The sequence below is a fragment of the Oxyura jamaicensis genome, chromosome 9, assembly GCF_011077185.1.
Source record: "Oxyura jamaicensis isolate SHBP4307 breed ruddy duck chromosome 9, BPBGC_Ojam_1.0, whole genome shotgun sequence".
Lineage (NCBI taxonomy): Eukaryota > Metazoa > Chordata > Aves > Anseriformes > Anatidae > Oxyura > Oxyura jamaicensis.
The window spans coordinates 24,613,554-24,636,732 of record NC_048901.1 but is presented as its reverse complement, the minus strand read 5'-3'; the positions used below and the strand labels follow the sequence as shown (position 1 = coordinate 24,636,732).

Sequence of the window (23,179 nt, the reverse complement as noted above, 5' to 3'; positions counted from 1 at the left end):
ATGTGTCTGTGAAAAGCTCAGAACTGTAACTTACTGCATCTGTAGTGATCCTCATGGTGCAGACAAACTGGCTCTCCAAAGCAAAACATTTACATAAATACCACGTGCTGACGTTGCTGTATTTAGAACATGTCATGAGCAGCAAATTACCTTCACTAGGATTTTCCCTTTCAGAATCTGAGGACTAGGAAGCTGCCTGGAGTCTCCGGTGACTATAGATGACAAGTCCAATTTGTCACCAAATATCTCCTTCAAGTACTGAGCAATCTTCTTCTGCTGCTGGATACTGCAGTGATTCTCAATAGACAGTATCACCGGAAACCTAGAAACAAAAACCCCAGACAGTGTCATAGCAGTGTTTTAAGGCAGAAGACCTGCACAGCTTACCACAAACTGTTTCAGTAGTTTGCCTTTGCATTGGCAAGATTCTGGAAACAGGCTCACTTTGAGAGGAAGGACTTCACATAAGAACTCCCAGATCCCTGTGGGCTCAGAGTTCCTTTGCTAACCCCTGCAGGAGGTTCTGCCCTCTCCTCCAGCCCCGTCCCACTAGTGCACAGGTGCCAAAGTTTGAAACAGATGACCGCCACGTGTGAGACACAGACCACGAAACGCACCATAAACCTCATCAGCAACACAGTGCCTTCCTGTTTTATACAGGTGAACAGGAGTTACAATATTCCTTTGCAAGCCACGTACCAAGTCTTCATATGCTGTGATCAGCAAGAATTTTGAAATCATCAGGCTCTACAGAATTGCTAACACCTCTCTGTTCATCTTCCAAATATTTTGTAATAGCAGCATGAACAATGTGCTTTTGTCTTAGTAAGTGCAGCTACGGTGAGTCAGGCCAAACCTCTGAAGGTGACCAGACTGAGGAGAAGCAGAAATATTTGGCTCTACTTTCCAGAATACTCTCTCAGGCTCCAGGAATTCTCAGCTAAAGTTCCCTGAGCTAGAGCCATTGTTTTGTCTGTAACAGCCTATTTCTTCCAAAGACTTGCCCAGTTATTTTTTTAAATTCTTGACAGCCCCAAAACCCTCTGGCAAGCAATCTTACAGCCCAACTACACCCCATGAGGAACCACCTATTTCAGTTTTGAGTTCATCCCCTCCCAGTTCTAGTCAGTAAGACCAAATCTGGGTGCTTATATTTATTCATTTATTTAGCCTTCCCGCACCCTCATTTTTGTGCCATTTTAAGGAAAATAAAAAAGTACATATTTTCCTTTTCTTCTCCCCAGACTGCTCAAAAGTTTATATACCCACTCATGACTTTTGAGACTGTATGTGTGTGTGTGTACATATAAACATATAAATATGGCTCAAGTCCCTGCAGTTCTCATAATGAACTTTGTTAGATAGTACCATGGAAAGAAAACTTGAATTTAAACATTACCTCTCAACTCTGTATTTTCTTATACTAAGTATGAGACAGCTTTTCAATTTTCCTGCTGAAATAAAGTATTTCCTTAGGTAGAGAATATTCCAGTGTGGATTTTTAAGGAGAATTTCCCAGGGGAAATGAGTGGGAAGTTTTGTTCAAACAAAGAACCAAAATAATCACTTGATATTGAACTGTCTCAGCCTGTTCCAAGTACTGTTGAGTTTACAATGCATGAAAGGTCTTTCTAACTTGGGTTGAACTTTCTAATTAGATTGACAGTATTGCTCATGAAGCTGATCAATAAATATGATACAGGCAGTAAGCAGGGGAACAGAATCAACTTTCTATTCCCTGTGTGTTAAGGGAATACATGTCCTTCCTGGTGCTGAACTCTGACATGAGATTAGTTACACAAAACAGACAAGTTTAGCTACAAAGCTAACTCCGCACTTACTCATTTTTGACGAAAGCATGCTTATTGATGGTTTCTGCCACATCACGGAAGAGTATTTTAGAGGTAAGCGTATACCCGTGGTGCACTACTGGCTCTCCATCTGGACCATCCCAGCAATCCACTATGAAGACAAAAAAGCCGTACATTAAGAGATGCCCATGATCTTGTATTTTTCTGCTGATCTTCTTTGCCAACAGAACTCACGTACTCAACTGTATGGGTGTCAAGAGGTTTCATTCAGTCCACTACAACTTTCCAGTTAACACTAACAAGACAGTCTTCTCATACACTAAACAAAGTATCTGCAACCTGAGCCTGCCTCCCCCCTATATTAAACTCATTTTTTCCTCCTATACAAACTTACAAGGTGGAATAGATCAAGTAATGTTTACAGCTATTTTCTGGGAAAGCAGACTTTTTTTTAACAGCTAGTCTTTTTCCCCTTGCTGTTAAACTTGCGATTGATGACTAAGTGTGTGGTGGGAGTAGCACTGAGATCATCGCATGCCAATATGAAATATGAATGCATTGAGACAAGAATACTTCTAATGCGTTACTGTGGTCTGGATTTACATCAAGCTTGTTACTACCACTGCCTTTGTAGAAAGTTAACTTCACAAAAGACAAGCTACAGAGCTCTTACCTCACTCTACAGTATCTATATGAGTTGGGAAGTGAGGCAAAACAACATGCTATTGTGCTAAAGTGAACTTTCCCATGGAAGAAAATAGAGGCCCACCCAGTTTTTTCAGGTTAATTTTTCCAATCTAATTCATTCATAAATTTAGATTTTTTTTTCTTCTAGTGATGGGTTTTGTATTATTAGTCATACAAAATTAATACTGACTGAGTTTAAATTTGTCAAAACACTATTCCATCCAGAGGAAAATAATGTTTTGTTACTATTGAAATCAAACAATTTCAACAACAATCCAACACCACCTCCAGGCTATCAGACAAATAAACAAGCAGCACCTTGTTTTCTTGCACCAGCATTCAGCCAACAAAACAGCATCCTGTATCTGTTGTGCCTGACCTAAACTGCATTTTTCAGCTCAGATGTTGACAGAAACACACACACAGCTGTGTGGCAGGAGGCACTATTTGCTCACCTGTCCTTTTCCTCCAGGCACTGGTCATTTTTCCACTGAAATGAGTAAGATGGTGAAGCGTTAACGCCTTAGCTTTGTCACTGACTGTGCTGACAAGAGAGGCCTATCCTGCGTCTCACAGCTAGAAGTCACCCCAAAACGTACCTTCGATACATCGACAGCCATCCTGCAGCACCCGCGCGTACATCTCCACTCTGGACTGGGACAGCAGCTGGTCCCCCGTCAGGTACGTGTTGTGAGACGAAGCAATGAAATAGTTACAGAGGGGCTGATCCATATCCTGATGCACTTCGCAGTGCAATGGGTTGAATACGTCACAAGCAGGACTGCGCATGAAGTTGGTGAAACCTTTGAACAGAGAAAGGTTTGCATGGATGCCGTGCATCTGCCCAAGCAAAGGATTTGCACTCTGAGCGTTGTGTTTTCCCATTGTGCTCGTTAGTGTTAACCCCTGTCCCCAAACCAATGAATCACATGCTGAGATTCACTTCTGCACCCCATATTTTCAGCACATCAACTGCTGCCTGGGGCTTGCCTACTTCTTTGCACACTGAGGATGCTGCATAGCCTCAGTCCACTGCGGGCACAAACCCAGGTCATTCTTTTGGGAATCCCGTGGAAGTTTATTACCTTCAAGAAGAACATGCTCCCAAGCTCCAGATCTTGTCCCTATGCAATTTGCTTTGGATTAGAAAATAAAATATAATCTAGAAAAACATATTCATGACTGCTCCCAAAAAACAAAGCACCACACAATCAAGAAGTATCTGCAAAACATGGCAGTGAGCTACGCTTGTTCAGAAATTAACCAATTAACAACCAACAGTAAAACCAGAACTTAGGATTCGAGTATAAGCACAAAAGTAATGAATAGCAGCTATACAGAAGGCCAAATGAAATCACACATCTGTATGCCCACTGCCCAACTGTTTTCAGATCAGGACTTTCCTTTAGACCCTCAGGGTTTGAGGTGTGCACCACCTTTCCTTCCTTGGCCCTTGTGACAGTGCCAGATAAGAGCTCTCCTGTCCTGCTCCAGCTCAGGTGTGCTGTCTCTGAAGAGGCAGAGGAAAGCCCCCAAATTCTGGGCAGCACAAGAGACGTAGGATACGACGCCTGGAAGAGCACAGGTTTGGTGTTCTGCAGATCCACAGAAGGTACCGTGTGGACAAGGCAGCAGCCACCTAAGGAACAGGCAGATGGGGCCTGGGCTGGCCAGCTCACTGACTTAGCCAATTTTACTCGAGTTTACAGTTTTCTCTATGCTGCAAGCTTATCTGAGAAGATGGCACTGGTTTCTATCACTACAAATCAGATTAGAATCAAAACAGAGAAAGTTTTAAAAAATACCTCCTTTGAGAATGTGAAATGTGAAACATTTCAAAAGGACAGTGTAGACAGTATCAACCCTGAAAGCAACTCAAAGATAAAAGAAGCAGCAGTAAGATTAAAAGGAACATAAGAGCTTTCATAAATATTTTTAAATGTCACTGCTTGTTCATTTTGCTTTCCTTATGTCAGTGCAAATTTCAATGAATTGCCCAGAGTCACGCCAGAAACTGATTTCAGAACGGGGAGGCGGCACCCAGGATTTACGTACTGCATGGAGGAATATTTCCCCCCCACTCCCTAGAGAAATCACCATGTAAATTATTCTGCTTCATGAGAACTATCTTCTGGGCAAATTAACAGACCACAGTATTTAATCTGCTTTATTCCGATTCAGATTTGAATTTAATACCAAACTGGGTTTTGAATAAATATACCGTCTACAATTGCTTTAGCCAACAAGGTGAATAAGTTACTAAAACCCTGTTCCTGTTTTATTTCACATAAACGTAAATCAGTGGAGCGTACAGCAGTGATTCCGACCCTACAGAGACAGAGCAGAATGCACACTTTGCTTTTATTACTCCGGTTAGAACATATTGCAGTATAAACTATGTTTATCCTGTGCTATACAAATATACCGTTAGCCATAAAAACATGCAAGCCTGCAGCACTCGAAGTGCCGTGCCGTGGCTGTGTGATGTATCGCTGCTCGATGGGGAACTGAGCCCACCCACGGCCGTCCCCCATAACTCCCAACAATCCACCTGTGCTGCTGACTGCCGGTTTCTTATATCATCTGCTGTCACGGTCGTCAAATATTATAAGAAACCTGAAAATACTGTTAAGGCTTCTCTATTCCACTCTAATTGATCAGGACATAAAAATGATTTAGAAATCAAAAGCGTTACCTTCAATCCCCAGAACATTCTGCTCCTTGTTTTCTTCTGATACCTCAAACTTCTGTATGATGTCAAGACAGTATTCTGGCGTCACGTTATTCATCTGCACAGACAGGACAGTGTTGCTGCATTTATTTTTTGTACCGTGTGACCAGCATGTCAAAACCTACTTCAGGCCTCTGGGTGCCGTGGAAAACCTTGTAACCAAAGACTGAGTTCAGTCAGAATGGACGAGGACAGACCCTGCTGTAAAAGGACTTTGACTTTTTGTCAGTTCTCCACAAGCCTCGTGGATCTTACCTTTTAGGAGAAAACTAGGAATGAGAGGTAGTGACTGCTGTTAAAAGCTGTGTCATTTCAGCTTAAAAGATAAAAAATTAGCTGTTCAGCACAATTAATAATAGTCGCACTGGGCAATCGTGCTGAAATGAGAACTGTGATGTGCTATTCCTTAGAACAATCTACTTGAACATGTAAAAAAAAGATTTGCTGGGGTTTGATTTCATTTACACACATTTTCCACTCCTATGATTTCATTACTTTCAAGAGACTTCATTCTCTAGGAGAGTAATAGCCACGCTATGAGATAAATAATTAGATTGTGAAATGAAAAGCGGCCGTCCTTTGGAAACAAGTAAGTTTCCTCACCAGCTTCCTCACAGTAAGTTTCCTCACAGCTGAAGTCCTGACTAACGGGGCCAGAGCACCAGAGGTGCTTGTACTCCTAAAATCAGAGGACAGTGGCTTTCGTCACTCACCTCATCTTTTTTTCACTCCTGTCCCCCTTAATTTGTAAGGGCCCAAAGTGAAAATTAAGACTGGGCCCGTTTCCTCTGCTAATTCTATCACAGGCTGGCAATAATGACTCTCAAACCTTTGGCAGCTTCTCCGTACCAGTGTTCTGCTTAGTGCCTGCACTCTGCCCCGTTGCCAAAGGCAGCTCCAACACCTGCCTTTGAATGAAGGCACGGAGCAGGCCTGTGAAGAATGAGCAGGGGATGAAGCACCCAACGCCCCGCGTACCGGCATTACGAGGACAGCTGCAGGAGGAGAGCGAGCAGTTCAACTCAGCTGGCGACTCAAGCTGAAAAAAGAAGTATTGACATGGAAAGAGAGGTTTTCCAGCCTTATTCCTTCCCTCTGCTTTTCCTCTTGCCCAGGGAAGGCAAGATCCAGCCCGTCTGCCTCCCCGAACGTTTTATTTATATCTCCAGCTAAGCCAGCAACATGAGACGCCCGCTGGAATTACACTGGGTGAGAGGAACGAGAACAATTTGGTAGAGAAAATAACTGATTATCCCAGCTCAAATTGATGTTGCTGTTTGATTGCAAGCACTATTCCTAGCAGCCCTCCTGCAGCACAGGCTGGCCAGAATTAACTTTTTCATTATCCCACACCGCTCCTGGATGTCTGAGTGGCAGGGTGCTTGTGCGCTCTGCGAATGAAAATGTCTGATCTAGCCCAAAGCTGCCTGTTAGGGAAAAGGCCACAGATTTGTGCTTTTCAGCTGTAGCTTAGGAGAGATTATGACTTAGGATACTAATATAAATTTGTTTTCATTACGTTTTAAAGTCCTTCATTAGAAAGAATACCAAACAGCAGTGACTATCATCGGTGATTAAATATGTAGGTACAGGGATGGCTAACCGTGGAACTTCTAAAACCCCTTGGAGATGGGATCATTTTTTATATTCCTGGTTAAAAGCTTTCATTCTGATACGGCTACACTCCTTAAACGAGTATCAGCCTTTGAATGACCCATGAGATCTTGTTTTTGGAGTAAATGAACTAGCAATCATTCTACCCAAAATAAAATCCCACATAAAAAGCGGCATTACCCCTAACCTTCTGTATAGAAGCAGGAAAAAAAGAGCAAAATCACTTTTGATTTCTTCAATTTCTTTGGAAGTAGGTCAGGCAAATCAATTGCCAAAAATATCATGTCATCAGAAAGTGGAAAGGAGGAGGGAAGCACAAACGCTGCAGCCACAGGTGGAGCGCCCGCACACATGGCATCGCGATGGGGCTCCAAAGAGCCGGGAGCATGAGGCCATTCCCTCCGCTGGGCAGGTCCAGAACCTACTGCAAAGCTGCTCTTCAGCAGGAAAGACAATGTTTTTAGAGCCCATTTCACACATTACTCAAAGACAAGTATGAGGCAAACTGTCAGTCAAAAGACCCTGGAGATCCTGCTGTGGAAGCAATCTGTCATTTAGCAGCAGATCGGCTTCTGGGTGGGACCAGGTCAGACTCAGATCGATTTATTAGGAAAGGGCACTCCCAGAGGGACGACCCGCAGGCATGCAGATGTGACTGGACATCCACTTCTGGGAAACCAGCCTGTTTTATGCCTATTTTCTGCTCCTCTGACATCTGAAGCCATAAAATTACAATTTCAATTGCAATGAACTGAGTTTAGCTGCACCTGCATGGAAATAATCGGTTTCACAGGCTCTTAGGTGAGGGCAACAGGGTGTTCTCCTAGGAAAGCCAGCTTAGCAAATTGACAAAACAAAACAAAACCACTTATTGTATCCTCAGTCAGCAGAATATTCAAAAGTCTTGCCCCAGAATAGTAGCAGCTGGAGCTGGACAGACCGCCCACAGGTTCCCAAGCAGTTAGACAAGAGCAAAAAGTCAATGCTGGATGGTTGAAGGCATTTTAGAGCTGCATTATGATCTGAACCATTATCAGCTCTTGAAGGCAGCCTTGCCTTGCCTGAGGTCGTTGTTATCACATTTGTGTTCTGAAAACACACAAAGATAGATGTGCTTCAGCACTGCTAGTAACGGCGAGTGAGAAGACGAGGGAAGAGGCAAAAAGTGCAAGATGCTTCTCAAGTAGGCTGCCTAGAGGTTCACCTAAGGAAGTCACACTTCTTTTTTTTTTCCCCCCTCTCAGAAAAATGTTGAGTAGAATATTTATAGCTGACAGCCCTGCCTGTGTTTGGGAGTCTGAGTAGTGTGTGCACAGAGGGTGGGCTCAATATGCCAGACTGAACAGTCAGCTTTGTTTTTCTGTTTCATCAGTAGTTTCCTATGTCCTCCCACACCCACAGAGACAGCGTTCTCTGCCTCTTTCACGTGTTTTTCCTCCTGCTGTGGGTCCCTCCATGCCCCCTCTCCTCCCACTGTCCTTCAGCTGTTCCTGGGCACTTCAGCATCCTTGTGCACATCCTCCCTGGAGCATCCAGGTAGTATCCTGGCCACCTGACCCTCTGAATGTTGGCAGGCTGGTGTAATACCCGTCTTTATGTTGCATCACAATAGTCTTCCCTTAGAAATACAGATCTCTTGTAAAAAACCTGTTCCCCACCCCCCTGTCCCAAGCTAAACTTTTTCCACATAATTCTTTCCCTGTACTTGTATTTATATGCACGTACAGTTCCATACCTTTTGTTCCACCTTTAGAAACTGAGCAAGTTCTTCAACAGTGAGGTGATCCTTCTTGTCACTGTAGCTTAAGAGCAACAAGTAGAGATCTCGACGTAAGGACATCATCTTGTAAAACACCGAAAATTCTTCAAAATTTAAGGTTCCTTGGTTCTCATCTGTGTCAGCTTCCTAAGAGGTAAAGACACTTAGGTAAGCGTGCTAGAATGTAGGTGAATTCAGGGAATAAAGCAGAAGAGGATTTATGTACAGAACAGAAATTTAATAAATTCTAATCTGCAAAATTCTGTTCAGACTCAAAGCCTACAACACACAGGCTACAATAACTGCAAAATGATAATACAACCTCTTGCTTTTTTTGGAGAAAACAGTTCCTGCACTGAAGCCCAGGTTCCCTATGAAGGTCTCAATTCTACCTTCAGGTTTGAATTTGTTCCCCACGTGAAGAAGCACACCCCAGGCTTTTTCTGATCTGTTACTCTCCCGTACGTCTTGCAGTTACCCTGGATTACAACACAGCAAGAAACATAATAATTTCATCCCTTGGCTTCCTCTAGCAGAGTCTGACATTTAAAAGCATTCAGAACAAGCCACAGTCCTAAATTAATGGTAATTCCAGCTGCAGCACTCTGAGCCCTGCCAGCTCCCTGCAGGGGGTCCAAGAGTGCAGCAGTACGAGCCCCCGCAGCAAAGCAGAACCCCGCAGCCCCAGTTGTGGCTGCAGTTTTTGTTTGTCCTCAGCGGTAGCAAGAGAAGAAAGCAGTACTTGGCCTATGTTAATACAAGGTTCTCACTGTGAACATTGCTTGGGATTTCCAAAACAATGCGTTCTGGAGAGCTGCTGCCAAACGTTGTCTAGGTCCCCACAACGACCAAACCTGGGAGCTGTGACCCTTGTTAAGCTGGAGAACGTGAGCAGATGATGTGGACAAAGTGAGATGAATGTGTAGAGACGTGCTGCTGTTCCCACAGGTAACATCTTTCATTCATAGCTGCAATACAATGTTTTTCCTCTCGTTATGAAACCCGTGGCCTTTGCCAAGCAGCGTCAAGGCGCAGGTCACAGCGCCTGCTGTCAGAGCCCTTTCAACGCTGACTTGCCTTTGAGCCCAAGGGCTTGTCTCCACACAGGTTTACCAAACGAAAATTCCTCTCTACGAGGAAAAGAAGTATCCCCAGCCTTGCTATCATTTCCTCCTTCTCAAGAAAGCTCTTCCAGTTCATGTTCAATCTCTGTCTGGACCGGAGGAGCTCATGTAATAGCAGGAGCAAGGAGCAGATCTAGTCTGTTCCGCATTCCAAGGACCAAGTTTTACTTCCCCTTCGCAGAAACCACTCCGTTAACGTTCAAGCATTTTGCTCTCCATTCCATTCTTGGCTTATCTTTCCTTCCTACATTGTAAACCATTTCCTACCAGCCCAATTGTAACTGCTTTCAGACAACAGAAGTAAAATATAAAATAAAAATTATTCTGGCTAAGAGAGGAAGTTTTAAAAAGAACCGTAATCACTTTCATAAAGCTAGTTTCTATCAAATAATTTTCCACAAAGGAAATGAAAAAAAAGAAGATTTCAATAGAAGCAGAGCAGCCATCCCTGCCAACGTAGAATAATTCAGTTCATAGCGATGAAAACAATAACACATCTAAAGAGTAGAATTAATGAATTGTCTTCTGTGGGGTTTGTCTTGTTAAATCCATGTTCTGATGCACCTTTGTCTAAAAAGACAAGACTTGGGAAAAAATGGGAGCTGTTGGAAAGGACAGGGTCTTAAGTCCCTGCTTTCAGCCCCTGCTGTGGTTCTGTACAGAAGCAGACCACAACCAGCACTGTCCTAGCACAGTGAAACCCCATGCTACAGGCCACCAACCTGAAACATCTGCCGGACCTTCCTGCGGGGCAGGTTAACGTTGAGTTTATGCATCAGCTGGTGGATCTCTTCAATGTTCAGCAGGCCGTCTCCGTTCTTGTCAGCCTCCTCAAAGGTCTGCTTCACCCAGCTGCAAACGCGTCAAGGAAATGCACAAGAGTGTGGTCTCCTCCTGGAGGAGGGAGGCAGAGCAGCTGGGCAGGACGAGGACAAGACTCCAGCTCAGGAGAATGCAACTCGTCCCCAGCTCTTCTGGGCAGGAGGCTGATACTCCTTAGCAGAGCACCTTAACATCTGCTAGTGAAAAGAACGAGGCATTATTCAACCCAGCCTTCACAAACACACCTTTTTTGAGTCAGGGCAAAACCTGTGAATTAAGATTTCCCACAGCCTGCATTAGAGATGTCCGGGGTACACCCTGAAAAACTCGTTGGAAAAGATCTGGTGCGATCTGCTTGGTTCTCCCTGTGCTGATGCCAAACCTAAGCTTTATTTTTCACTACTGTACCCCTTGTGGCACCACCTGCTACTGTCCCTTTTATCTGGTGTAACCAGCACTGTTGACCTTCCCGGAGTTAGTATCTGGGGCTACCTGCTTTGTGACTCACAGGACGCCAGCCCAGCTGCCATCTGTATCAGAGATGGCAACCTGATGCAAGTGGATGGCATCATGGGGACTTGGGGAAACCTGGCCGAGTACATTATTACGAGCCTGAGGTTTCCTTGAGAGCCTCGTTAACAATTAAACACTCTTGGTTTTCCATGTTCTTTCCCCCAAGACCATTACACCGTTCTTTAATCTGTTCACTGGTAATTTATCCATCTCTGGACAACTTCTTTAACCACCACCTGCTCTCTAGTATCTCTGCCCTCACCTTTATGTCAGGTGTCCACAGGGCAGCAACAAGCGCATACAACGATAAATTGCACAGAGAGAAGGGACAGCAATTATACATTTGCTGTTTCTCCCTGCACAAGGACAAAATGGTATCAAAACTACAGCTGTCAAGGTCAGAAACCAGGCCGTGATTCTGCACACTGCGTGCAGCTCGGCTCTACTAAAACTTTTCCTGGGACATTCTGCAGCTTTATGTCCGTTCGAGGTGGTACAAACAGTGTTTTCCCTTACCCTTGCTATGGACAGAAGTTTAAATGCATTAAAGTGGTACTGGTTTATGCCAGTTTCCTGTGGTCTGGTTCACAGCACTAGCTCCTTTGCTCTCTTATTTCTGATATTGAGTTTATTCTCAGAGGAGAAGCTAAAGTAGTTTTTGCATATTGCTGGGCTTGCTCTGATATTTTCCTGCACCTCCCTTAATTCTGCGTGAACTCCTCCTCTTTCTAACCACTACATTTTACCCCCTTTTTGCACATATATTCCTTTGCAGCTTTTCCTAAATTCTTGCTCTAGCTGGAACTGTTACCGGGTCATTCTGCCTGCAGTCTCCCAGCTGCCGCATCTGATAACACGAACAAGACCTGAAGTGATGTTTCACCATAGAGCAGATATGTGCAGCTCGGAAAAAGTCATGGATAAATATAGCAAGCTGAGTGTGTGTGCAGCAGAGCATGCAATATATCCCCCAGACGGATCTGTGCCTATCTCGTATCAGAATTAAACACTGAAAATATAAATTAAATACCTAGTGTGTATATTCTCCAGGAGGAGTATTTACAAGTCATCGTTTTGTATTCCTCCACATGGTAGGAAAGGTTACCAGAAGACCAGGCAATTTGCCAGAAGACTCCAAAAAAAAAGTTCACATTTCAGCTGTACAGAGGCCAAGAAATGGAAGTTTCCCCTCAGTTCCGTATCTGGGAACGGTGCCTTCTCATGGGCCTTGCAATTTTCAGGGAAAGAACAAAGGCACAGTTGGGCAAACAGAAGACAACAGAAATCCTTCCCTGGTGAGTATCTCAGGCTGCTGCAGCTTTTCACAGGTGGCCAGTAGTGCAACGCGCCCCAGACCAGCCAGGCTGCACGTGCTCACACACAAAACGTTCATTTTGAGAGAACTATGGAAAAGGAACAGCTACGAAGGAATCGTTACTGTCCAATTACTGCACCGTGCTGTGCGCCTAACCAACCTACCCTCTCGGGTTAGTATTTGCTGAGAGAACTAGAAATGAAATGAGTGTTTTAACCCTCTAGTTGGGATTTCACTACCAAAAACGCAGGCCTGCCCACTGACTCAGTGGGGTTTAATCCAGTCCCTAAGGCACAACTGATGTCTTATTGCCCAGGTAAGTGTCCATGCCAAACCTAACTGACATTTCTATTGCAATCGATGGCAAAACGTTAGGCACTTAGCTTGAGGTGAAATAACGCCCAACACCAAATTCACGAAAAAAAGAAACACTGAAGTGAAAGCCGTTGCTCAGGCTTGTAAAAGGATACTGATCGTGTGTTCTCTGTCGCTTAGCAAGCGAGTCCTCATCACTTATTCCAGCCATCAAATATTTCAGCCCCGTGATCCAGGTGCGAGCTTCCTCAGGGTTGGAGGTGATCAGATCCAGGGACTCCAGGTGGTTGCCGTGGTAAATGGTGAAGCAGCAGCTCGGGTCAAAGTTCCCCTCTGCATGGCGGTGGAAGATTTCGGACTGCCGGCCTTCGGTGACTTTGTAAATGGAATCGATGACAACTGGGGGGAAAAGGGAAACCAAAAACTGACATGCTCGTATAACCACCCACTTATTTTCTGCTTTTCAGTGATTTTGAATTATTCAGGCTAAAAGTCACTAAATGATTTTTAATGTTAGATCTTCACATCACAAAGGGCTTTTTGGCACCAAGGCTCATCCTTGCCCACGCCACGTGCACAGAACAGCCGCCCTGAGGGCAGTCCTGCTGCAGGTGCAGGCAGGTACAGCTCAGCTCTGAGCACTCCCTGCTGTGGGCTCCCACCTCCACGCCTCTGAAGCCCTGTGCTGCTCTCCACTGCAGCCCGCAGCGACCATGAGCAGTCCCAAAGGCACCAACTGTCACTGGCTGCAGCCTTGCCAATTGCTTGCTTTTAAATCTCAAGCCTACAGGACAATTCTCTGGATTTCCAGTCCTTATTTTTTTTAATACACCGCTGATTTGAATTTCTAGTTTAAAACAGGGGAGCAGGAACTGTTTCAATGAAAAACGCTGCTACACAGGAACTCCAAGGGTAATAATAGCTAAAAAAAGTTATAAATCATAGTTGGGACAATGAAGAAACATCCTTCTAAGCTTTTCTAGGTTATGCTTTTAAATTGTGGTGCATGCATTGTACAGAGAGCAGCATACTTGTTGAGTCCCCGCTGAATTTGTTCATACTTCACATAAGCACATGGAAAATGCCCACATGCTGCTGAGCACATTCCCTTCCTTTTATACTCCCAAGTTTTTAGTAGGTGCTTAAACTCTACTCACACCTCTGACAACCTTCATTTTAAGTATCATGCCAAATTTAAAAGAAGTGAAGAGCATTCACGTAATAAATCCAAAACATATCGCTCAGATTTCTGTCTGTAATTCACGCTCTAATGCTGAGCTGCCCAAGAAATTAAGACGTTAAGAATTTACTTTTTGCCTTTTCACTTTTTCTGGACGGTCTCCATCGGATGCAGGTTCTGTGCTCATCCAGGTAGAAGAGACGAACGAGCCCTTTGGTTCCACTCTTCAGCTTAACCATCTGAGTCCCAGACTGCATAACGCTCATGCATCTTTCAACTGTTAAGCAGAACAGAATAAATTCAACCAAATGGCCATCCAATTCCGCTAATTAAACGAGTTAATGGCTTTCAAACGTCTCCCAGACACAAAACATTTGCCTTTCACCTTCAGTGCCAGGAACTGCTCGCTACTGCGCCAGAGACATCGTTTCTTCTTCTTCACAGCTAGAGTCCGCATCAGAAAATAAAGTGTGTCTGTCAAAACACCTTCACAGCAAAGGAGGCAAAGAAAACTCAACCCGATGCTGAGGGGAAATGTTTTGTAGTTGTTCTGTGCATATTTCCTGGAACTATTTGGTTTTGTACTATTAGCCACAGAGCTGTAATTTTAAAACCCAGCACTCCGCCAGCTTTGAGCGGGAAGACCGTTGTCCAAACTCTGTGTTCCTTCGGGCTCAGTAATCCCTTAGCTTAGATCTCATGTTCTGACACTGTTAGAACCGCTAATGGAATTATAAATACGCAATTCCTCCCCGCTGCTACGCACGCATTTACAGCCTCTCTATCCTGCTTCCAAATTTCAAGCACACACAGCGATAACTTCTTTATCTGCCCATCCCATCTGGGACAATGAGGTTTTGTTCCTCTTTGTGTTGACTAAAGCAGACCCATCTCCTCCTCTTCATCTCACATCTTCCCTCCCACAGCTCCCCAGACACTAGGTTCAAGATAACTTTTCCCCTTGATCTCAGCACGCATATATCCACCTTCCTAAATTACCTTCTTGGTGTTATCCCCATAGCCTCTCCTCACTTGATCTCGCTCCAAATTCACCTCCCAGCTGGTTTGCTTACACTCTGGCTGGCTCCCAGATGCTGCCCCGGGCTGTCTTTATTTCTTCTCCTCATTTCCTCCCCTCCACACACAACCCTGAGGCCAGCAGTGAAGAAGAACCAGGCTCTGCTCGGCCAGACGCAGGCGGAGCAGTGCCCCAACCCTCATGGGATGAGCAGGCACCTACCAAGCCCTACAAGGCCTCTTGCTCCGCACCCAGAACTGCAGCAGAAGTGGCATTTGCGCCGAGTTGTGTTGTTTGGAGGACTGAGGACTTAAGCTGAGCTGAAGAGAACCGAAGCCTCCCGAAAGCACCACAGATGTGGAGGAGCGCAGTAAGTTTGTCCTTGCGAAAGCCTGGCCTTCCCCTGTCACCCCTGGCCAGTGGATGGGTGCGTGTGGCAGTGCTTTAGGACGAAGCAGAAGAGCCATAAAGCAAGCCAGAACCAGATGTTACTGCAGCTTACGGGCATCCACCCACTCACGCTAAAGCCCAGGCAGTTACTGGATCTGAAGGTGCACAAAGTACCGGGCAGCCAAGCCTTGAGACAGCGAGGGGTGGAAAAGTCACAGCCTTAAAGGCGAAGAGAAACGGAAGCAAAGCACGTCCCTAAAACTTACTGCCTATGCAGGAACTGAGCCTTCACACCTTTCAAATAATTAAACAAATAAAATAAATTCCTCCAGCACCGGTTTGAGGCTGTCCCTGAGAACAGGCTGTGCAGGACCACGCGGAGGTACAAACCTGAGCCGTTCCCTCGCCGCAAACCGCAGGCAGGTTATCGCAGTCACTGATCCACTGCAACAAGACCTTGGCTTTGGAAGAGGGTTAGCTTCGAGGCACTCAATACAGATAATCTGCTTCTTTGCACCTAATCCGTAATCAGTTATGAATAAAAGTCTTAAACACAAGTACGTTTCACATAAGTGTGCTACCCGCAGCTCAGCCGTGACAGAAATCGGAGGGTCTTCCCGGGCTGCGGCTGAGCACCGCTGGCAAAAGGCAGCAGGAAGGGGACTACATCTCTTTCACACAAGAAAAGCAGAAAGTGGGGCCCAAGCAAATAATTCCAAAACATGGAAAAAATGCTAAAAGACTTCACAATTTCTCCTTTGGTTTCAGTGGCCTGCGTGTTTCTGCATCCCATTTGTAATTAGCAGACACGTTGCCCACACAGATGCTTTCCACGTTTCAGTGTTTTTCCGACACAGGCACTAACGCTGCATTTTTTCTCTGAAAATGAATGAAAGTTACAGACTAGAATGCAGCAGAGTTTATGCTACAGAAACCAAGTTAATTAATCCGCAAATTCAAACTAAATATCCCACTTAGGCATTGTATATTTGAAGCTTTACTTTCAAATTAAAAAAAAGTCTGAAAGCTGCCAAGTTCCTTCTGTTTCCGGAGGCAGGCAAACCTTCCGGACAGCCTAAAGGCACCCAGCAGGCATCCTGCAGGTTAATGGGCTTTCACAATGCCAACAGACCAGGCTACTCCACCCCTCCCACAGCAATCACTTAGAGCAAACCAGACCTGGCTGCAGAGAGCATTTGTCAACATTTACATCGAGCTGCTTCTGTACGGAACAGCAAACCAAATACAAACCCATCTGTGCCAGCTGGACCTTCTCGGAGGCGGCCACGCTGCCCACCACCTGGCAGAGCCCCGAAGCCCGGAGGAAAGCCATCGGAGCCCACGGCGGTCCGGATGCCCCCCAAAGCTCTCACGCTGGGCAGACGTTACCTGTCGAGGCTGCCTCTCGCCGCGGAATAAATCTCGCTGCAGCCTGCGAGCGCTAAGCTGGAGCGCCCAGCACTGAGCAGACGCCGCCTTACGTCCGAAAGCACTCTAATCCGCCCCAAATCAGCCGCCGCCACCTTCCGCCCAGCTCCTCTAATCTGTCCCCGTGTACAAGCGGGTCTTTAATAACCGGGGGATCGCCGAGCGCCACGCCGGGAGCAGCTCTTGCAGGAGCCACCGCTGTGGTGCCAGCCTCAGCAGCCGTTCCCTGCCCCGACCCCGATTCCTGCTCGTTTGCAGCTCACTCGGGCTAAATCCCAACGGTGGCGGTCACAAGGCGCGCACCTGCCCGCTGCTGCAAGTCCTGAGAAGCCTTAAGGCACGCCGGACCCTTTGGTGGGGGCTAGAAGGAAAATGTTTAGGGAATTCAAACGCTCTCCCTAGCTGTACTTGAAGTAAATCCAGGCACATCAGAGCAGAACTCCGCTGCCAAGAGCCCACAGCAAAGGCTTGGTGGAGCACAGGCTGGGGACAAGTGGGATTTTAGCCAGTTTGATGGGATTTCACTTGACAAACGCTGCTTGCATTGCCTTCCAAGAACCACTGCCCGCACGGAGATGACATCCAGTGTCCTGTCTTGTTGTCATGGGCCCGATGGCACAGCCATCTGACAAAATGAGAAGATTAAATAAGGTGAAAGAGCATTACCAAACCACGAGAAGTCTAATTGGTAAGGAGGATATAAACTGCGTTGCTAAATAACACGCAGCCTGCATTAAGCCAACGTTAAGCTTGAGGAGATGAAACAAACCCAGGAAATAGAAGTCAATTTCAGATGTAACATCAGCTCCTCTCTCTGCATTTTGATACTCCCCAGCTGTGCCTGTGCTCTCGCTAGCTCCGGTTCGGCGAGGCGCTCTGCGGGAGGGTTGTCCGGCTGTCTGCGGAGAGGAGCAGCGCTAAAAGAGCTCCCCGCAGCAGGAGCTGCCCCAGGCATCGCCCGGGACCCCTTGTGGTGCAGCTCCCCGAGATCCCACACGGCACCCGGGGCACCTGCGCTGCCGTGCGGGGTGCAGGCTGTGGTGTGACGCCCGGACCCGGCCTGGGCAGCAGCTGGATGGATGCACGGGCACTGGAGATGTGCGCGACGAAACCAAGTGCACGAACAAGAGAACAGCACGCCATTACACGAGCATGATCTGCGGGGGGAAGATATTCTGGGTGAAACTGAGAGCGTGCCACTCCACCCCGCAGCCACCTTGTCACGAGGATGCTCGGAGCCTTTACGCTATCATCACAGCCCCTTACCGCCTGTCCCCCAGCGAACACGTCGTGTATAAATCCCGCAGGGCAGCGCCAGCATCTGGGGCGCCACGCAGCGTACCGCTAACGCCATCAAAGTGCCGCTGCTGCCTTGGCGTGGGACAACCAGCGAGCCCAGGACAACGAGGACTGCGGAGGGAAGGCTGGGGGGACCCCTGCCCCGGCTCAGGACCGTTTTCATTGCTGCGTTTCCTATTTACCACGAACTTCCATCTGCCCGGCGGTAACTCTTCCAACCCCGCGCGCTATTTCACGTTAAGCTTCTTAGGGTGGATTTAATTATAATCCCCCAGACGAGCACTGACACCAGGTGGGCAGTCTCCCACACCTCTGCAAACCTCGGCACGGCCCCGCGAGCCAGCTGGGTACATTGGGGCTGCTGAGGGCAGCGCTGCCAGTCCTCAGCAGGCGCTGCTGGAAACTGTGCGGGCGTTTCCAGCCCTCAGGGGAGCAGAGAATCCTAAAGCAAGGGGAGCAGCCAGCAGCTCTGGGTGCAGAGCTCAGAGCGGAGAACAGCAAGCCACGAGTTCTTTCTCCTCCCGAATCCCATGCTTGCCCTCTAAAAGCACATACATGCAGGAGGATCAGGCACCAGGAGCCAAGCATGCCTGGGTTTCAGCCTGCCTGTGTTGTCAGGGATGGAACATCGCTGTTCTTCAGCCCTTGGTGGTGCACCCCATGCTTCGGTGGAACACAGGGCCCACAGCAACCTATTGCGCTGGGGATTGTTTATTTATATTTTTGCCCCTCCCAACATACCACTCCTTTATATTTTACCCCCCCAGCCTGTCCGAGGAAACAAAACCAGAAAAACCCCACCAGAGTGCCCCTCAAAGCCTACTCCCGGCCCCTCGGAGACGTGCGGAGGAGGTGCTGCCCCAGCTCCAGCCCGAGCAGAGCCTTCTGCTGGCTGAATTTATCAGCGGCCAGCAGCACCAAGCCTGGCACCTCACTGCACCACGGCCTGCCCAGGGGAGCACGTCGTGGCCCCAAGGAGCAGGATGAAGCATCAGGCAGAGGGACCCAGGCCCTAGGACGGAGCTGGAGCTCCGCTGCCCCCTCGGGCTGCCACACAAATCCACGTCTGGTGCTCCTCTAGAGAGCAGGAGGAGGAAAAGCGCAGCAGAGCCGAAGGTGGAGTTAATTAACCTTTAAATCAATGAACGAAGCCTACAGTTCAGCTGATGGTATGAATTAATTTATTCCCGCTTCTCAGAAACAGTCATTTTCCTACTGAACGTGGTTATCTATTCCGTTCTCAAATTACCTCGGCGCGAGTCACCCACCGTGAGTCAGCTGCGGCCAGACAAAGAGCCGACAGTCTCCAACACCGAGGTAATTTTATTACTGAAAAAGCTGCGTTGTGCCTTCGAGGTCCATGCAAAGCAGCGTTCCTGCTGGCAACGTGTGAAAACGTCTCCGAGCCGGGCACCTGCGGTACCGCTGGGCATACCCAGAGCCCGACCCGCGGGAGGCACGGACCGCAGCGAGCTCCTGTCACCCCGAGCAGCAAAAAGCCAGCCCCTGGCTCCCCGCAGCCCGCACTTCTGGCAGCAAGGAGCGCTCGCCCAGCACAACATGCTGCCGGCATACTAACGAGCTGCCTCTACGCCCCAGCCTTCTGAAATGACGCCTTCAACATGCGTGCCAGAGCACGGAAATAAACTTGTTTCCTCTCGCAGGTGAGATCCGTGCTGGAAGGAGCTGGCAGTGCCTCTCAGCAGGATTTACCCGGCGCTGCCCACCACGGCAGGACGCCCACAGCCTTACCGGCGGCCCCAGTGCTTTGGTACCTGCATGGTGTGAGCTTCGTGCCACAGCTTCCCAAAGACGCCTCCGTGCCGCTTCACGTGGTAACGGTGCTCTGCAGACTTACGGACCTAGACTGCGCCCAGGAGGAGCAATACACAAAGAGTTTAGGAAGCACAGAACGTCGCTGCTGGCTGCTCTACCGCGTCCCTGACCTGCTGCCCACGAGGTCCTTCGCTCCTCCGGAGCCAAACACCGCGAGGCTTGACAACTTTCAGAGCTGCCATGTGCATGCCCTCCTTCAGTGCAGTGCTGTGGTGGATCCAAGCTGTTACGGAAACCAAACCTCTGGACCACCAGGCTCTTCTCAGGAGCAGGCTGATGTCCTTTACAGCCGCTCAGACCTGTCCGTTCCTCCCCCAGCGCTCGTTCCGCTACCTGTCACGCACCGCCACGGGGCCAGTACTCAGTACCCAGCTTGTAGGTGCTTGGATAGCTTTAAAGGTGCAAGAGTCCCAAAGCAGCGCTGGCAACGGCCTCAGAAAGGGCTGCTGCCAGGGGGCCCGCAAACAGAACCTGGCCGCAAGAGCGGTGGCACCCTGCAGCGGCTCATGGCTGAGCGCCGCGCTGCTCCGGGCAGCCTCACGGCACCGCTTTGTCCAGGCGCTGCCATAACGGCACAGATCGGTACGTGTGGGCTCACGGAGCCACCCGCCCACAGAAGGGGACATCGGGCACGTCACGCGTGGGGCCGGCTTTGTGCCCACAGGCCGCAGCGCCCCGCACACCGCGCCCACAGCACGGCACGGGGCAGGACGGCACAGGACGCTGCCACCTGCGCCATGCTCGTGCCGCCCAGCCAGGCGACAAACTGAGGAGGAGCAACAGGAGCGCTCATCCGGCGGTAGCTGCTGTATTTGCCGATGGAAAAGGGACAAACTAACTTCAAAGAGGATTTCACCCTCAGCTGAATACTTCGGCGCGAGGCGCGTTGATCTGTACATACACACACCTACAACAGCTTCAGCAGTTAAACCCGACGCCTTTTTTCTAGGGCTGTTCCCCAAAGTCCCTTCCAATGCTCTCGTAAATTATGAAACGGGGACGTATCCATTACCAGCGTGTCTCAGCAAGCAGATGGAGTAACACCTGCCCTCCTTTCCCCACCCGTGTGCATCAAAGCTTAATGTGGGGCTTTGTGTAACGGAACCCTCCACCGCAGGAGCGCCGTGTCGGGAGCCGCACCATGCCCGCTCCGACCGACGAGGCCATCCCCGACGGGCCGTACACGTATCTGACAGCTCCTTTAAGGGCTCGCAGCACTCACAGGGCAGCTGCGCCAATTTCCCACCATTTGTCATATAAAGTTATCCGTGAGAAGTACAAAGGAAAAAAGTCAGCAGAACAACCTCCACTTTTTTCCTTTTCTTTCCTTTTTTTTTTAAAGACAGCGGGTGCGACGATAACTGGAAACACAATCTGTTACTTTGCGTGGCTTTACCTGAGATTAGGCTGTCTTGCTTTTCTTTTAGAAAATCATAGAAAGAACCCCCAATTTTGCCAAGCCATCTCTTTGCTAAATGTCTATTTTTTTAAAGATTTTCTTTAAAGCACATAGCCCAACATCAGCAATGACAGGAATAATACAAAAACAAACTTCATCTGCCTCGAGTTCTGTACAGCATCTACCCTACAGCCATGCAGAGCCTTAACGTAATGACTGCCTTGCACCCAGCACCGACTTAAATCGAACAAGATCGGACATCACAAATCAGAAGTTCCCGAAGAAAGTTATCCAAGATGTCCTCCTCCTTCGTGCCAGTCCCCTCCAGTTCTGAGGGACGCATCTTCCTCATGCACGGCTCCTTGATCAGAATTTTACACGCCACTTGCGTACGGGCTCGCATTCTATTTCTAAGTGTTGCTAGAAAACACAGACACTCTTTCCCATGGAAGCTGTGCTGTGACAGAATGACCGGTAGATTAAAAGGTCAGGAATGTTTATAAAGGCAAATGCATTTGTAACAATTTCAGATAAAATGCAATCTCTGTCCATGCTGCAGGAGCAGTATCTCCCATACAATCCACACGCTTGCACGGAGAAATGTATTTCCAATTTGAAACACCCCCCCCACCAAAAAAAGAAAAAGAAAAACAGCACGAGTTTTCCTCTGAAATACTCGGGAATATTTGTGTTTTCCATTTTTAAACGTGTCCAAGCAATGACAGCACCGGTTACCGGTCACAGATACACAGCGCACCTGTTTTTCTCTAAGCACTTCCAGGCATGTTTAAGCTCTTCCCACAGTAATTACAAACTCAAACATCCTTACCTTTTTCTGGACTTAAGTTTTTATATACTTCAAGGTCTGCCATTAAATTTGCAACTCTTATGCATTATTGGCAAGTAGAATGGAAACGCTCGCTGCAGGAAAGCCTCGATTTAATCTTCACGTCTCCGGAGAGAAAACGTTTGGGAAGCAATCCGTACAAGTGCAGGAGAACCTCGCCAGCGCGGCTCTTTATGGGGAGCAAAGAGATCTTTGTGAGCCATAAGAGACAGAAAAACAAATCCAGAGGCAATACGAGGCAACTTCCTTCAAAGCCGAAAAGCACAGCCTGGTGGGGAAGCTGGAAGCCTCTGCTCTGTGCTGCCGCTGCTGCAGGAAGGCAGGAGCAGCGGCTACTTTTGGTGCGAGACGTGCACGCGTGGTGCCGCGGCTGAGACGCTCCAGGCATTCAGCGCCTGTAACGCCTGCGAAGAAGAGCAGAGCGGCTCAGGCAAGCACGAGGAAATCCCTCAGGCACCGGGGAGGCCGGTCGGGAACTGATTACCGGGCTTCAGCTGGAGAGCGGGCGAGTGACGCAGGCTGAATGCAGGCGAGGAAAAACACCCTGGCTCGGAGGATCTCCCCGCGGCTGCAGACTGGGATTCTGCGAGGTGAAGGCGAGAACCTCGCGGCCTGCGCTCCCTCTGCCACGTTTCGCACCCTCTCCTCCCCTCTCTTCCCAGCCCGCAGGGGAACAGCCAGCTTTTGTGTTCCGCAGAACGAGGCCAGCGAGAGCACGGAGCATGCAAATGGTTCAGCCTGCGCATCACTGAGCATTCGATTTCCTAAGAACAAGCCGTCTCCGGTGGGATGCTGAGCACCAACTCTCCCGGTAGCTGTAAGAAATTACCATGCTACTGGCTTGTACCGTGCTTCCCTAAGCCAAGCCAGTGCTACAGAAAGCAGGTTTACGGCCAGTGTGGAGCGATGGGCAGAGCCACTCAGACTGACTCGGCCAGAGCCCCAGGGGACAGCGCAGGGAGGAGGTGGGTGCCCCGCTGCACACCTCTCACACGCTGCTCCACCAGCCTTGCACTGCCGGTCTGCATCAGCACCAAAGGGATCCCCAGAGGCATCCTCAGAGACCGACAGCGGTACAGGAGGGCAGGATC

General features: G+C 48.2%; 1 protein-coding gene across 5 annotated transcripts in view; it reads right to left on the bottom strand.

Annotated features, from left to right (window-relative positions):
• PLCH1 (phospholipase C eta 1) overlaps positions 1 to 23,179 on the bottom strand; it is a 58,704-nt gene that overhangs the window by 21,001 nt on the left and 14,524 nt on the right. For 3 of the 5 annotated variants that reach the window (XM_035334504.1, XM_035334507.1, XM_035334508.1), the window contains exons 3-10: positions 14,002 to 14,148; positions 12,847 to 13,090; positions 10,449 to 10,578; positions 8,579 to 8,749; positions 5,194 to 5,287; positions 3,098 to 3,301; positions 1,842 to 1,962; positions 151 to 322 (exon numbers count right to left, since the gene is read on the bottom strand). In XM_035334504.1, the coding sequence (XP_035190395.1) occupies positions 151 to 322; positions 1,842 to 1,962; positions 3,098 to 3,301; positions 5,194 to 5,287; positions 8,579 to 8,749; positions 10,449 to 10,578; positions 12,847 to 13,090; positions 14,002 to 14,148 (1,283 nt within the window). Of the gene's footprint in view, positions 1 to 150; positions 323 to 1,841; positions 1,963 to 3,097; positions 3,302 to 5,193; positions 5,288 to 8,578; positions 8,750 to 10,448; positions 10,579 to 12,846; positions 13,091 to 14,001; positions 14,149 to 22,070; positions 22,461 to 23,179 lie in introns of those variants that run through there. The other 2 variants (XM_035334505.1, XM_035334506.1) reach the window with 1 other exon arrangement.